This window comes from Egretta garzetta, unplaced genomic scaffold, assembly GCF_000687185.1.
Source record: "Egretta garzetta isolate BGI_Z169 unplaced genomic scaffold, ASM68718v1 scaffold426, whole genome shotgun sequence".
Classification (NCBI taxonomy): domain Eukaryota; kingdom Metazoa; phylum Chordata; class Aves; order Pelecaniformes; family Ardeidae; genus Egretta; species Egretta garzetta.
This window is the reverse complement of record NW_009259977.1, coordinates 1,593,175-1,607,173: the sequence shown is the minus strand read 5'-3', so window position 1 is coordinate 1,607,173 and position 13,999 is coordinate 1,593,175. Positions and strand designations below refer to the sequence as shown.

The 13,999-nt window shown below is 37.9% G+C and overlaps 1 protein-coding gene across 1 annotated transcript in view; it reads left to right on the top strand.

Annotated features, from left to right (window-relative positions):
• The first annotated feature begins 1,667 nt into the window (after positions 1-1,667).
• The window catches only part of RBFOX1 (RNA binding fox-1 homolog 1), a 1,334,919-nt gene continuing 1,322,587 nt past the window's right edge, over positions 1,668-13,999 (top strand). Inside the window, exon 1 of the mRNA XM_035895926.1 lies at positions 1,668-1,892. Coding sequence (XP_035751819.1) covers positions 1,668-1,892 — 225 coding nt within the window. The remainder of the gene's footprint in view (positions 1,893-13,999) is intronic.

Here is a 13,999-nt window from a genome sequence, read left to right as displayed (position 1 = left end):
CTTCCTGCAGTAGCTCCTGGCCATGCTCTTGCTGACAATCTCTTGTTTATTGAAGAGAATCAAAATTATCAGCCAAGCAGGTTATTTCTGTAAATGGTTAATCACAAGTGGACATGATTCAAAAGAGAAGGCCAAGCTGTGGAACTAGACCACTGCAGGTTACAAAGCATGTGTTTAGCACCATTTAAAAAGCCTAGCAGTTTTATTTTTCCTCTTCTGAGCCCACTTGGCTTGTGTTCATCCAGCTCTGAAAGTTATTTACAGCTGCAAGTTAGACTGAGGCAAACGCCCACACCTTTACAACGAGAAGTTTTATTAGTGGATGGTTAGTTGTTCTAGTTCTGGGTGTGCAGACTTGCACATCTTGGGTCTATCAGAACTCTTCCCTTACACTTCTGCGGGTCTGGTTTGGGTATCTGCAATGACTGAGACCTGTTAAGATTTCCTCCCCTCTGTGTTAATTCTTGAATGATTAACTTGATGTTACTTACTCAAACTAAAGCCTACCCCATAATGTCAGTGAAGTCACTGGACACAGATTAACTCCCTCTAACTCTGTCAGGTTCTTGGAAGACATACCTTGTTGAACACTGGAAATACCGGACAGTTTGATTAGATGCTTTCATCCACAACTGGCTGTTTGGTCACCACTTCTGAAGCTTAGTCCCTAGGCCCCTGACTGGAACAGATCTAGATATTTGCGAGGGTTTCTTAGGGATTTACTTCACTCTGCAAGATACAAAGAACCTCACTTAAATCTACAAGCACTTAAGCAGGAGAAAACAGAACTCAGGCTACCTTTTTTTTTTTTTAAAACTCTACTTCGTATTGCCTCCTGTATTGGAAGAACGAGATGAAGCAGCATATTGTAGCCTATATCTGAAAACACTAGATTACTCTTACATTTTTTTTTTTTTAAAAGAAAAGTCTGGCTATTACACAAATCCTTTGATTATATATGTTGGTGTTTTTCATAAACTGGTTGAGAGAGCAAAAAGGATCTCCAAATTGTCATGTTAGGTTGTCCTAATCTCATTCAAATCTCATCCCTACAGCTGTAGGACCAGAATACATTGTGCAAAATTGATGTGACAATGTGGAATATGAATTTAGAAGATACAAAGGTAATTTACAAAGTAAGGACACCCGTTAAAAAAAAAAGCTATAATGAAATCATTTGGAAAGAATCTGTTTGGAATTAAGGCAATCTTTACATTTTAATAGGGTAATCATTCTTGGCATGAATAACAGTATATAACCAAAACCCGCTATGTCCCTCTGGGACAGAGGTAAATTTGGATTTAAAGAAGGTGCAGCTACTGTGGATCAGGTAGAACAGAAGTGCAAGGGTTTTGGCAACGTAAGCATCGTCATCATTGTGCATACAATCAATATAAGAAAGGTTATTACTTTTTATTAGGTGCAGGGGGTGGAATACAGGAAGAAGCTTGTGAGTAGCGTGCGCTGGCAACTGTCCTCGGGCACAGCTACCAGTGACCAGGAGAGGGCGGCAGAGAAACAGAAGTGCTATGTGCAATTCCTGCAACGGCTTCGAAACACCACTTAATTTTTAAGAGGAGCGAGAGCACATCGGAGCTCAGAAGCCAGATCCCCTTCAGAAAGGCAGCTTCATTAGTCTTTTAAAAAAAGTCCATAACAATTTAAAAATGTCAAATTCCTGTGGCAGCCCAGAAGATGTGGTGAAGCAGCGAGGCAGAGACGGCAAGATGAGAAGGGAGGACGTGGATGATTCTCAACCTGAGGGGAAGAGGTTGAAGCTGGGGAATGAAGGAGGAAACATTGGGAAGGACAGAGGAGCAGCAGCAGAAGAAATAATGCCTTGTTTAAGCAGAGAAGAGCCCGTGCCCAACGGAGGTGGTGAAGGCGAAAGTGTAAGTGAGGATGTTTAGTGGCTCTGAGCTGGAAAAGGGGAAGGGCTGTGAGGTTGCCTTTGAAATTATTTGTCATCCAGAAGTTGGTAATTGGGCATCAAGCAGTGTAGGACGAATGCAATCAAGTGTCCCGTCTCACTGAGGTTATAAGAATGTTACTCTTTAGTTTCTCATCTTGGCTACATGCTTTTTAGTGCAGGAGTGTGTATGTCAATATTTCTCTCACTGTTAGCTGCTTGCAAAATGTATATGTCAGAGAAGTGATTTTTTTGAGGGGAGGTGAGGGGAGGGGGAATATTAACTGCTAAAGCTTGTTTTTCAGCTCCCTATATCTATTTAGAAATTGGGTAACAGTTGGTACATTGAATTTGACATCTTGAGTTGTTTATCAGTCTGTCCATCCAGACTTTCAACTGCATTTATGTTGTGGAATACTATTTTACAGCTGGGGGTGTGAGGGTAGAGCCTCCGGGGGAAGAGGAGAGTTGGTGGTTAGAGATCTCATCTGGTGAGAGAGCAAATATCATCTGTTGAGATTTTGCAAAAAAGAGCTGCTGAACAGTTGTCTATATAAATATCACCATTATCCTATCTTTATATGAGGTTAACTTTGTCAGTGTCTTCTGGCTGGCTGTTTAGCTCAGCTGCTGTGCCTGTCATCAGGTTTCTAAGGCATAGCAGAAAACTGGGGAGGGGGGGCAGAAAGGATGAACATATGGATTCCCAGTCAGCTGAAGCTTTTCCTCTCATGGTGTGATTTGGGCCAGGTACTTTTCTACCTGGACACATACTACCTGCTTGTCTCAATCAGAAGGGGGGGTGGAGTTGGTTGGAGGGTGGGAACAGTGTCTTAGATATAGGTGTTTCTTATTTAATTCCATGATATGCTGAGAGTATAGCTTCCAGAATTCATTTAAGAGGTGCTGGAAATTTTAGTGTAAGGGGTTTTATCTAGAAGTTTTCTGAAATGTATTTTTTTTTTCTCTCTCCTGGGATTGTTTTCCTGAATTAAGATATTCTTCTTCAAATGAGAAGTCAAGTAGATGCTCCATGTTTTGGTAGGATTTACCTTTTTAAATAATTTGAAAGGTATTTTACTCAGGTCATTCTGGTGGAAAGTCATCTCTAAATGCAGCAGTCTCCCTGACTCATGAAAATATTTAAAATGTGTCTAAAGTGTCAGCTTATGCAAGCAAAAGTCTCTTTTATCGGTTCATGTAACTGCATATAGTTGCACTTCAGTGTAAGTCTATGTTTTGTGTTTCTAATGCTTATAAGGGCATGTTCTTTTCAACTCTCAGATACCAGAGTAGCACTCCTGTTCTGGTAGAGATACTTTTTTTTTTTTCTCACAGGTACACAATATATGAGCAAGTTAATTGGTCAAATCATAAGTCTTGTTTTCAGCTGTTTTCTTCTGAAAGTAAATCCATTCCATTTCATTATAAGTATCCATAACTGAATACCACTATGGGTTGGGATAAAAGTGGTTTTGATAGTATATCTTACTATAATATTTAATTAGGAAGTTATTGAAAAATAAGCCTTAATTGAATAAGTTTACTTTGTCTTTTGAGGGATCAATTCTGTAATGTAGAATATACTAGAATATACTTAAACCACTGGGCTCTCCCCCATTTGTGAGGCTTGATTTTTCTCTCTTAGTAATGTTCTACCACTACAGGAAAGTTCTGTGGTAATGCGTACCTGTCCTTTTTGTCCTTTCAAGGACCTGTGTATATCTGCTCCAACACTATATTATGACTTTTCATCAGGGCGTTGCTAAAAGTATTAAAAAAAAAAAAAGCAATAGTGAACAATTATTTTACTGTTTGTCTCTCCACCAAAACTATTCTGAAATAGGTTTTATAATAAAATAATTGTTCTTATAATAATCCTTAAATTAAACTGAGTTTGATGCAAAATTCATCAAAACTCACTGAAGCTATCCTTTCCACTGACTTCAATGGACTCTTACTTGGGATGTTGCACTACATTTCATATAAAGTTCCAGTATTTTTTTTCCCTTCCCATTTAAAGCAGTGTGTCTGAGTTAGAGACATTATTAGAAATAAATGTTGTGTGACATTCAAAATTCTGTTAAAGTCTTTCTAAAAACAATGAAAACTTGTTCAACAATCACTGTAAGTGTCTGTTACCTTATAGAGACCAAGTTGCTGGAAAAGATGGACTGTGTGCCCTTAGGAAACACTGGAATGACTTCATCTCTGGGTTTAGAAGAATCTTCATTTTAATAGGCATAGTGGTATGGGTAATCAATGCGTGCATTGGAAGAACATTTCCTAATAGTCCATTATGTTTTCTATTTTGAAGAAGGACATTAGAAAAAAAATAGGCTTTGACTCATTTTTGGACTAGTAAAAAACAAAAGCACAATAAGAGTGCTATTTCTTTATTTATTCCTATTTGCCTGATTCAACATCCATTCTTAGGTTTAGAAGAAAGAAACCTTCCTAGGTCATCTACTCTAACTCATTACTCCACTTACGAAATCTTGTATCATGAGAGAATGCAAAAACCATCTATATTTTATGCTTGTGAAATGGTACATAATACTTCTGGGCATTTACTTGGCATTGTGTATTTATAACAGTAGCTGCTGCTGTGCAGAAGTTGGTTGCAGGAGGACATATCTGCCACTGGCTCCACTGGACAGAGCTGTTTTGTTTGCCATGGCCTGGATTTACTGACAACTAGTTTGCAGTGGCATCTGGAATGATTCCTTCACTTAGTAGCTAGTTAATATAGTAACCTGTGGTAAAACTGATTTTTAATTTAGAGATCTTTTAAAAGAATTTACTTCTTGACTTCCCTTTTTATTACTTTTCATTTATAGTGAGGAAACTGCTTACAGCAGGTGTGAATCACATAATCTAAGGCCATATAATTTTTTCGTCTGTAATGTTTCTTTTTGGCATAGCATCAGAATGAAGTATTTGATTCAAACCAAAAGGAATGCAATCTTTGTAGTAAGGTTAAACTTAAAAAGTTCTCATTTGGTACAGATGGTGGGGCATTAGCATTTGGAAGAGCTGGTGAATCACCCCTTTTCATTAAAAGTTTTGGTAAAAGTATTTAACCAGGGTCTCTTCAATCTATACCTTGTGTGCCTGGAGGATGACCGTATCTGTCAGCTACATGATGTCCTATGGTTGATTGTCACCCTACCCATGCTCCAGCACATACTGGAAATTACTAATTTAGTGTAAAATAGTATTTACTGAAATAGAAAGCAGCTGAAGAAGTAAGCATACGAGTAATGATTTTTTTTCTAGGCTGATAGACATGTTCTTTCCCTGACTAGCCTATATGAGTTACGAGTTATCCATGAGTTACTGTCTTCAAGAGTGGGTATCCTTGTAATCCATGTATCCTTGTACTTAAAGAATACAGTCTTGTTTGGTCTCTTGTTAACCAACTGTTAGGCCATATGGCCTGGTGAAGGTTGTCTGCATTTTGGTGCAAAGATATTTCTGTATTCATAATGCCTGCTTTGTTACAAACCAAATTCTTTTCCCCCTTTTGTGCAAAATTTATAGAACAAGACCAAATTCCTGGGTTTGGTTTGACTTCTCTAGTGTTCATATATTATCCAGCAGGCTTAACTGTGTTTTCATCTGGGATGTCACCTGTGCAGGCATGCATAGGAGACAGCTTGAACTTTTATCCCTTTAAACAACTTTCTGAAAGACTTAATGCATTTGGAAATTAAAGTACTGTTTCAAATCTGTACAAAAATGGCCTTTGCCTTTGTGAAGACTTGGAAAAGAGAAAAGTGTAGAAGTACAGTGAAGAAAAATCGCAACTTTTCATTGTTGACATCAAAAGTAGCATCTTTATTGCAGTTTTGGGAATGCCATATTGTAAAAGAAAATCTGAGAAAACTATATGAAAACTTGTTCTTTAATACTTTTGTAGGAGGAGAAAACTGCTTTTTGCTGATCACCTCTGAAGAATTGACAGCACTAAAGTTGTAGCATGTGACAAATTCAGCCTTCTAAATCTCAGATGTTAATAGATATTTTAAATAGAGTTTGGATCGGAAGGTGTGTCATGTTATGTGATGGCCTCGTCTTTGCATACAGAACAAATTGAACCTTGTCATTACTTCTTTGAAAAGTGCTGGGAAAACCACTCCTTAAAAATACTTAATCTTTAGAGACAGATAGTAATTTGTTGGAAATTTTGGGTCAGTTGAAATATGAGGAAACTACCTTTCATGTCGGATTAAACTTCTAGCGTGCTTTTCCCACCCTTGTCAACTTCCCTGCATGAGACATTTGGAATGACGATTCACTCCAGTCCCTGTGGCCTTTCCTTCTGTTCTCCACAGTGTCACTATCATGTGATACCTAGATCCTGGATGCCTGGCCTGGCTGGGCTGTGGTTAAGGATAAGAGAAGCCTTCCCTCTTTCACTGTTCCCTGACATCTGACTGCTGCTTTATGTTAAACTTGTGCTGGGCCCATTTGATAGAAACACTCTGCTTCAGCTCTTTGATGGTGTCCCAGTATTCCCAAAGTGTAGAACACACCTTGGAAAGCTGATAATTTAAAAGGTTGGTTTCTGAGGAGGAGAGGAAGGATTTTCTAGGAATTAAGATATGAGCTTGGAACTTAAAAGACCTAATGTTCAGTTCATGATAAAATTCCTTAATGTGAGGGACAGGTCTGGATTCACAGTATTGAAGCAAAAGCTCTATAATGATGAGGTGAGGGTATATAGGAACTGAACCCTGCATCTGGATTTACCTGAGAAACTTTTGTATGTGCCTTTAGCAGCCTGAGCTGCAAGTATTTGTGGTAAATAGCAAAGATATGAGGAGGCATTGAATATGAGAATAGTATTAATCTAGACAAATGAAATGCACATTTATTATCTTTTATGTTTAGCTCAGGTTATATGAAAAGTAGTTTTTGGCTCAATAACGTGTCTCTTTTTCATGAAATATATAAATCAGCATAGAGTCAAGTTTAACAAGTGGATCTGAAGTCTGACAGTTTCACCTTTCTGTGCATTGCCATGCAGCTTTACACTGTGTTAATGCAGTTTCTTGTATTGATTTTTTTTATTTCAGAAAATTTATTTGCTCCTTAGAGTTGGTTTATTACTAAAACTTGTTCATGTGTACATGGCTTTGTGCTCTTGATCATATTTATGAATATTACTTTGAATGGGGAATCATGTTTAGAGAGGGAGAACCTGGGATGGTGGGTCCATGATATTTGGAAAATGTTGTGTAAAGCAGTCTAAGTCTGCCATTTCTCTCTTGCCTATTTTTGGCTCTGGTTACCTAATTTAGAGGATAACTTAAGGATTTAGTCTATGAACTTGTTAGGTAAACTGTGATATATGCTGGAATTAATGTTTTTGTTGTTTTGATTTGGAACACAATCAGATTCTGTGATCCAGGACAGAGGCATAATTGTTTATCCTTAGAAATGGAAAGAAAGGAAATAATAATTCTTTAGAAGAAGTGAGAGGTGGTGTTGATATAAACTGCTGGAGTTATTTCCACAGGAATGTTTGCTACATGCTAGTACAGGAGCCTTTTGTAGGAAGGTGTGGATAAATGATCTTCAAAAATTGGTTTGGACTTGATTCCAAGTCCAAGAACAATTCGATAGAAAACGTTCTCCCTGGAACCGATTCATCCTCCTGTTAACCTTCTGCTGGTTAATGCCTGTGTCAGTGAACAGTGTCACTGTGACTTGAGCAGGAATAACCGCAGTAAGGAATTGGCTAAGACAACTAAAGGCAGCAGAAATAAACCCTTACAGATGACCTCATTTTAACATTTTTACTGTAGTTGTTAGGACAGATCACTAGATGGCAGGGGGTAAGTGTACAAAGCTAAAGACTTCATATGGACTGCCTGATTGTTTTGACATGGGGGAAATTTCATTTTATTCAGTGAATGACTGCCTATTTTTAATGTGCAGTTGCAACCAAGAGTAGCATAAGCTCTTTGTATGCACCAATTGGAAGTTTAATTCCACCGATAGGGAACATTCATGGAGCATTTCTGTCTCAATTAGAATAATCAGTTACCTAATACTATATTTTTTGTAGAGTAACTGGAATATTACTTTTGTTTGAAATTACAATCAAATACATTAAAATCTTCTGAAGTGCAAAAGAAGACATTTCTGTTTTTTTTTTTCAACAGAGTTGAATTAGTGGAGATATGAAATTGAGATATTTATGCATTGCTCTTATTTGCTACTGTCTTTCTCCTTCTGTAAGCCAGTATAGGTTAGTGTGCATTGAATAATCCCCCAGTCATTATGAAAAATATTTTTATTTCAAGTCTTTATGATTTAGAAATGAATAAAATTATTTACTTTCTGGGTGTTTTGGTTTTTTTAACATTTGTAGTCTTAGTCTTTAGCCTGGATTGAAACAATGGGGAATATGCCATGAAGCTATGCAAAAATTGAAAATGGAAGCAGGATGGTGCTTCACCAGATTTCTCTTTTCTGTGGAGTACTCAATGTTCAGACTCATTTGTGAGTGCATTATTAGTGAAGAGTTGCCGATTTTGTTCCATTAAATTAGACTGTAGTATCTGATGCACTGCCACCCATGTAATTTCTCCCTAAAGAATGCACTTAATGTGTTCTAATGCTTTGTCCACTGTGCAGTTCTTAAACAGCCCAAGGAATTGTACATAGACTTCTCTAGACTAGCAATGAATTTATCCTTTAAATTAAGAATACAGAACACTTACTTTTGATAGTTGCCTTGTGTCTTGAACTCTTTCCTTCTGGCATCCTAAGCTATTACTAAAATGGACTTCACTTTTTCAACGGTTGCGAATCCATCTAAGATTCATAAATCAATGAGAAGTGGCAGGAGAGGACATGTTGGTAGCTGCAGTCCTTGGAAAGGATACTTTCATTCTAGTCCTAAAAGCAAAACTTGTTTAAAAAGATTTCCTAAGCACAATAATTCTTGCAAATCTATCTTTCTTTTACCTGCTATTTTCTTTCTGCACGCTTACTGTATAATGCATTTCAGCCATATACACTAGGTGTTACAAGGAGTTGTGTCTGATAGTGCTACAGGATGATAATGTTTCTGTTCTGCTGTCTCAGGTACTTGCAAGGAAGTGTAGACTGGGTTGTGGATCATTGTGCGTCAAATGTTACTGTGGATTTCCTAGGGATCCTAAGCTATCTGTGATAACACAACTTTGGTCCTTCACTTCATTAAAAAAAAAATCGATTACTCTTTAACTAGTTGGCGACTAGACAGACAAGTCAAAAGGTGAAGAGAAAGAGAATCACATACTTGTCCAAGGCTATACAGTAAGTCATTATCTGGAATCTTCTAGCTGCTCAGGTTCCAGGCCCCAGCTGTTAAGACCAGTGATCCCCAACCTGTGACTCGGAGATAGCATTTAAAACTTTTAGTTATTCTTCATCACTATAAGAAAGTAAAGGTTGCTGAAGGGAGAATAAAGGTGGATATCTGTGGTGTATTACTTGCCCAGTGTTGTTGCCTGAAGGCTAGCAAGAATTGTGCAGGGTCACAATGGTCTTTAATAATTGAGCAGAGACACCATAGAATCAGCCATTGCTGGCATAAACTTAAAGGGCTCTGTTTTCCCAAGGTCATACTGATGTTGAATAGTAGAGCAAAGATAGGACAGGATCAGTCATTAATGTCGTACACTTAAAGGGCTCTGTATTTCTCTAGGTCCTGTAATTATTTTGGTAGTATTGGTTACCTTCGATAGTAAGGAGACAATGAAAAGTTTTGATGTTTTCACCAAGTTTCTGTTAATGTCCATGAGTAGTGTGATAAATTCCTGTTTTAGAGAAGCAGTGGTATCTATTCAATCTCCTTGTTCTGAACTTGATGCTTAGGGGACTTAGTAAGATGGTATTTGCAAGGTTTCTTTAAGATGAGAATTTCAAATAACATGTGTAAGCTCATAGCCATTTAAAAATCTATTTCTGCATTTGCTGTAAGTCAGAATGACTGCAGATGTTGTAAAGCTGCATAGCATGGACCATTTCTGAAGATCTGAAGGTCAAATATATGATGTATTGTCAAATACTACCCTGGTAATTATCCATTTTTTAAATGCTGGTTGCATCTTTTTATTGATATTCTTGTTGATACCTGAATCTAATTTAGTGCATTCTATTGAACATTTGTTTCTTTTAACAGGTGCTTAGCCTTACTAGTTCAAATGCCAAATGAATATGCGTAGCCTTAAGTGAACTGGTGGCAGAGTAAAACTTGCATAAGCCTCAAGGATGGAATTTCATTCAGTAAATTTGTACTAATATATAACATAGCGGATCACAGTTGCTTCCTTCTGCCATTTTATTTAGTGAGCACTAATTACATGCTTTGTGGGGGTAAAAAAATATTTTTCCTGGTTTTGGCTGTGTGGTGCTTAGTTGCTGGCCGGGGTTAAACCATAACAATATTTTATACTCATTATGCTAGCCCCCATGTTTCAGTATCTAAAGTCACCACTCTGTGCCAGGGTGTGATAGGCCAGCCCTGTTTAGAGTCCCAGTGAGAATAAGAGGTGTCTGGCAGTTTCTGGTAAGGTACAATAACTGTATTTTTGTGGTTGATCAGGACACAAAGTTGTGCTGGAGCTGAGTAAAGAACATACAGGAAGAACAGCTGCACCTGTACACTCACAGGCTTTTCGCCTCCATGAAATTAGAACAGTGGGGGAAAATAAATCCTAACTGGGGTACACTGGAAGAAGGGTGGAAGAGCCAGTGAGACAGGCTGTATAGCCTTATCTTGCATTTAAATCCTGCCAGTCTCACTTCAGTGTGCGTCCTGGTTCCACTTACAATATGCAAGTTTTGGCAACCTTTTTGTTTAATTACACATGTGCTTTAAAAAAGTATTTTTTTGTATTGAATTGATATAAGGTATATAAATTTCTGTTGTAGTACGAATATTTGTTTTACTAGTTGAGATGTACTTTGTATTCAACACATAATACTTTCAGTGAATGTTGTTCTCCAAAAAACCTGAAGGCTAATCACAAAAAATATAAATAGATCCAGTATGTAAAATTATGAACTGTCACCACACTGACATGTTAGTTCCTTGAGTTGGGCCACAAGTAAATGTAAAAAGTCAGCATTCTGATCAATAATACATTGGTGAAGTAACCTCTATTCTGAGATGTTGAGAGTTTTTTTCTTTACCTAAAATGCATATTTCAACTAAAAACCCTAATCTTTTCACTGTCTCCAGAGGGCAAAATCATTGACTGTTATGTTTAGAAACTGTCTGTGAATTAAAAGAGTCTATATAAAATGGAAAGAATGCTGCTTGAGCATTAATCACTTTTTACTTAATTTAAAATAAATAATGACATCATCGAAAGCTGTTGCATTAGATTAAAAAAAAAGACTGATTCCTGGAAAAGCAGCAGAACAAGATTTCTTCCTCTCACTACAGCTTGATTTCCAAATCTTGCAGGCAGAATAGTTTTTGGTTATGTGACAATATTTTCTTCTAATGTCTCTATGTAAGTACATGTTACAGAAAGGCACGATGCTCTTGGCCACTAACATATAGACCCTTCTTAGATGTCAAGGCTGGAACTGACTGTTAGACCCTGGTTTCTGTTAAAAGTTAGTACTAATGCCATAACTTCTGTTTGAGCTAGAACACATCACTTTTAAAAAACAACCATTATTGATTAAAAGCTTCAGATCATGGACAGTTCATCAAATCCAGAGGTAAATTTCTTGCAGTAGCTAATTATTATCACGAAAAAAAACCCCAAACCAACTTTTCTGTAGTGGAATTTGGCCAGCTGCACATTCCAGCCTGTATAGACCTTGTTGCACCAGATCTCGTTGACTCCCATAATGGGAATAAAGTTATCACCTTCTCTTGGATAAACTAAGTAACTGTATCCATGTACTTTGTTTTCCATCTGAAGGCCTGTGTTCCCCATCTAAAGGGGAAAGGGGATATAACCAGGCCCACTAGAGAGGAGCCCAGGGGTGGTGGGCCAATGTTGGGGGTGAAATCGATAGCCTAGTTCAAATGCATCTACACCAATGCATGTAGCATGGGCAACAAACAGGAGGAGCTGGAAGGCATTGTGCAGTAGGATAGCTACGACTTAGTTACCATCACAGAAACGTGGTGGGATGCCTCTCATGACTGGAGTGCTACAATGGATGGCTATAAGCTTTTCAAAAGGGACAGGCAAGGCAGGGGAGGTGATAGGGGGGCTCTATATTTTAGAGAGTGTTTCAATTGTACAGAGCTCAAGGATTGTGACGGTGAGGCTGAGCGCTTATGGGTAAAGATGAGGGGGAAGGCCAACAAGGCAGATATCCTGCTGGGAGTCTGTTACAGACCACCTGACCAGGATGAGGAGGTGGATGAAGTATTATATGAAGTATTATATAATAGACCCAAGAAGTCTAAACTGAATTCATATCTTGTTGTTATCTGTTGGCAGATTAATTTTGCCCCAAAGATTGCTTTCCAAGATCCTTAATCTTCATAGTTGATGGGTCAGTTTGGACAAAAGGCCAAATGTATTTGTGATGTGAACTACTGTTTGATATCTCAGGACTTAATGTCTGGATATAGGGTATATAGTCTGTATATATAGGGTAGCTGCTAAAGCTGTTCCCTTGAGGATATGTACAGTGTGGATTGTTCTTAGCAGGGAAGCTTTTAACAAGACCGAACCAACAAAAACCAGAAAAAAACCGACTGTGTGGCTGAAATAAATTATGGGCCAATGTGGTCTTCAGCTTCTTGGTCACTGTAGTGGGATTGTGTGATACTGCTGGCAGTTTGTTATGTATTTCATAGAAAAATGTGAGTGACCTGTTTACTGAAGATACAACTAATGTCTAAATCCCATATAAAAGAAACCTCACTTCTATGGGTGGTTGGAATCATCACTGAGTGCTCTGAACAAGGCAAAGGGAAAGCAGTGAGGGACTGTCAGCAAACAGGAGAGTTGAGTTCAGCTGGGAGCTGTATGTACAAGTTTGACTATTGATACCTTTCAAGAGGATGAAGTAGAATGTTGTTAGGGCATGGTGGCAGTTTGGCTATGCAGCCTAGCTAGTTCTTAGTTTCCTCCCATGCCATATTAATGTTCTTTTAGCGGTGTTAGCGCTACAGTATTGCCTCTGCTGCAACAGATTGAGCTATACTATAACATTAAAGGTTCACACGTGCTGGGAAGTTCATTTTGTGGAACAGCTATTGCACAAGGTTAGGGAAGTGGGATGCCTGGTAATGCTGAGAGGACAGATGCATGGGTTGGTTTGGGATTTTTCACTAGGAAAAAGCCATAATCCCACTGAACAGTATCTTTACTCAAACTACCTAGAAAAAAAAAACAACCATACAGCAATTAATGGTATTTCATACTGATTGGTCCATTTTCTCAATATATGGCAGTCTTCATCGGAATTCCACATATGCAAATGATAGCATCCTATTATCTGTTTATTTTCTTAAAGCTTGTTTTCGTAAAACGAGCATTTACTTAAATTGCTAAAGTAGATTTTTTTTTATACCAGCTGCATAATTGCTAAACATGTTGCTATTAAATCTGTTTGCTAAAGGAAGGGGACTTTTTCAAATGCTAATCCTCAGCCCTTCATCTGGAGGTTCTAAAGAAGTAACTGTTAGAGGTTACTAAATTAGTATTGAGATTTGAACACTATACCAATTCAGTGGCTGCAGAATTGAATTAGTTGCATATGTATTATGTGATTGTGCAAATGTGTGTACATCCTTGTTGCTACTTTAGTCTCGAATCAGTTCTCATAATTGCCAGAAATACTTTCTTTCTGAGCCCAAAGTCCAAAACACCCTACTTGATTACTGTGTAATTTTGGCATGCTGACTTAAGCAATCTTGGAAATGAAATATGCATGTTTGGCCTATAAACAAAAGCCTTCAACTTTTTAAATTACTGACCCTACTCCTTGGGCTAAGATCTGTTTCCTGTCATCTCAGGAAAGTGCATGTTGTCTACAGGACTTTGAAAATTCACTAATCTTTTCTTTCCCTCCTCTTTAGTTTGAACTTTTGAAATGTATTCCTTACGC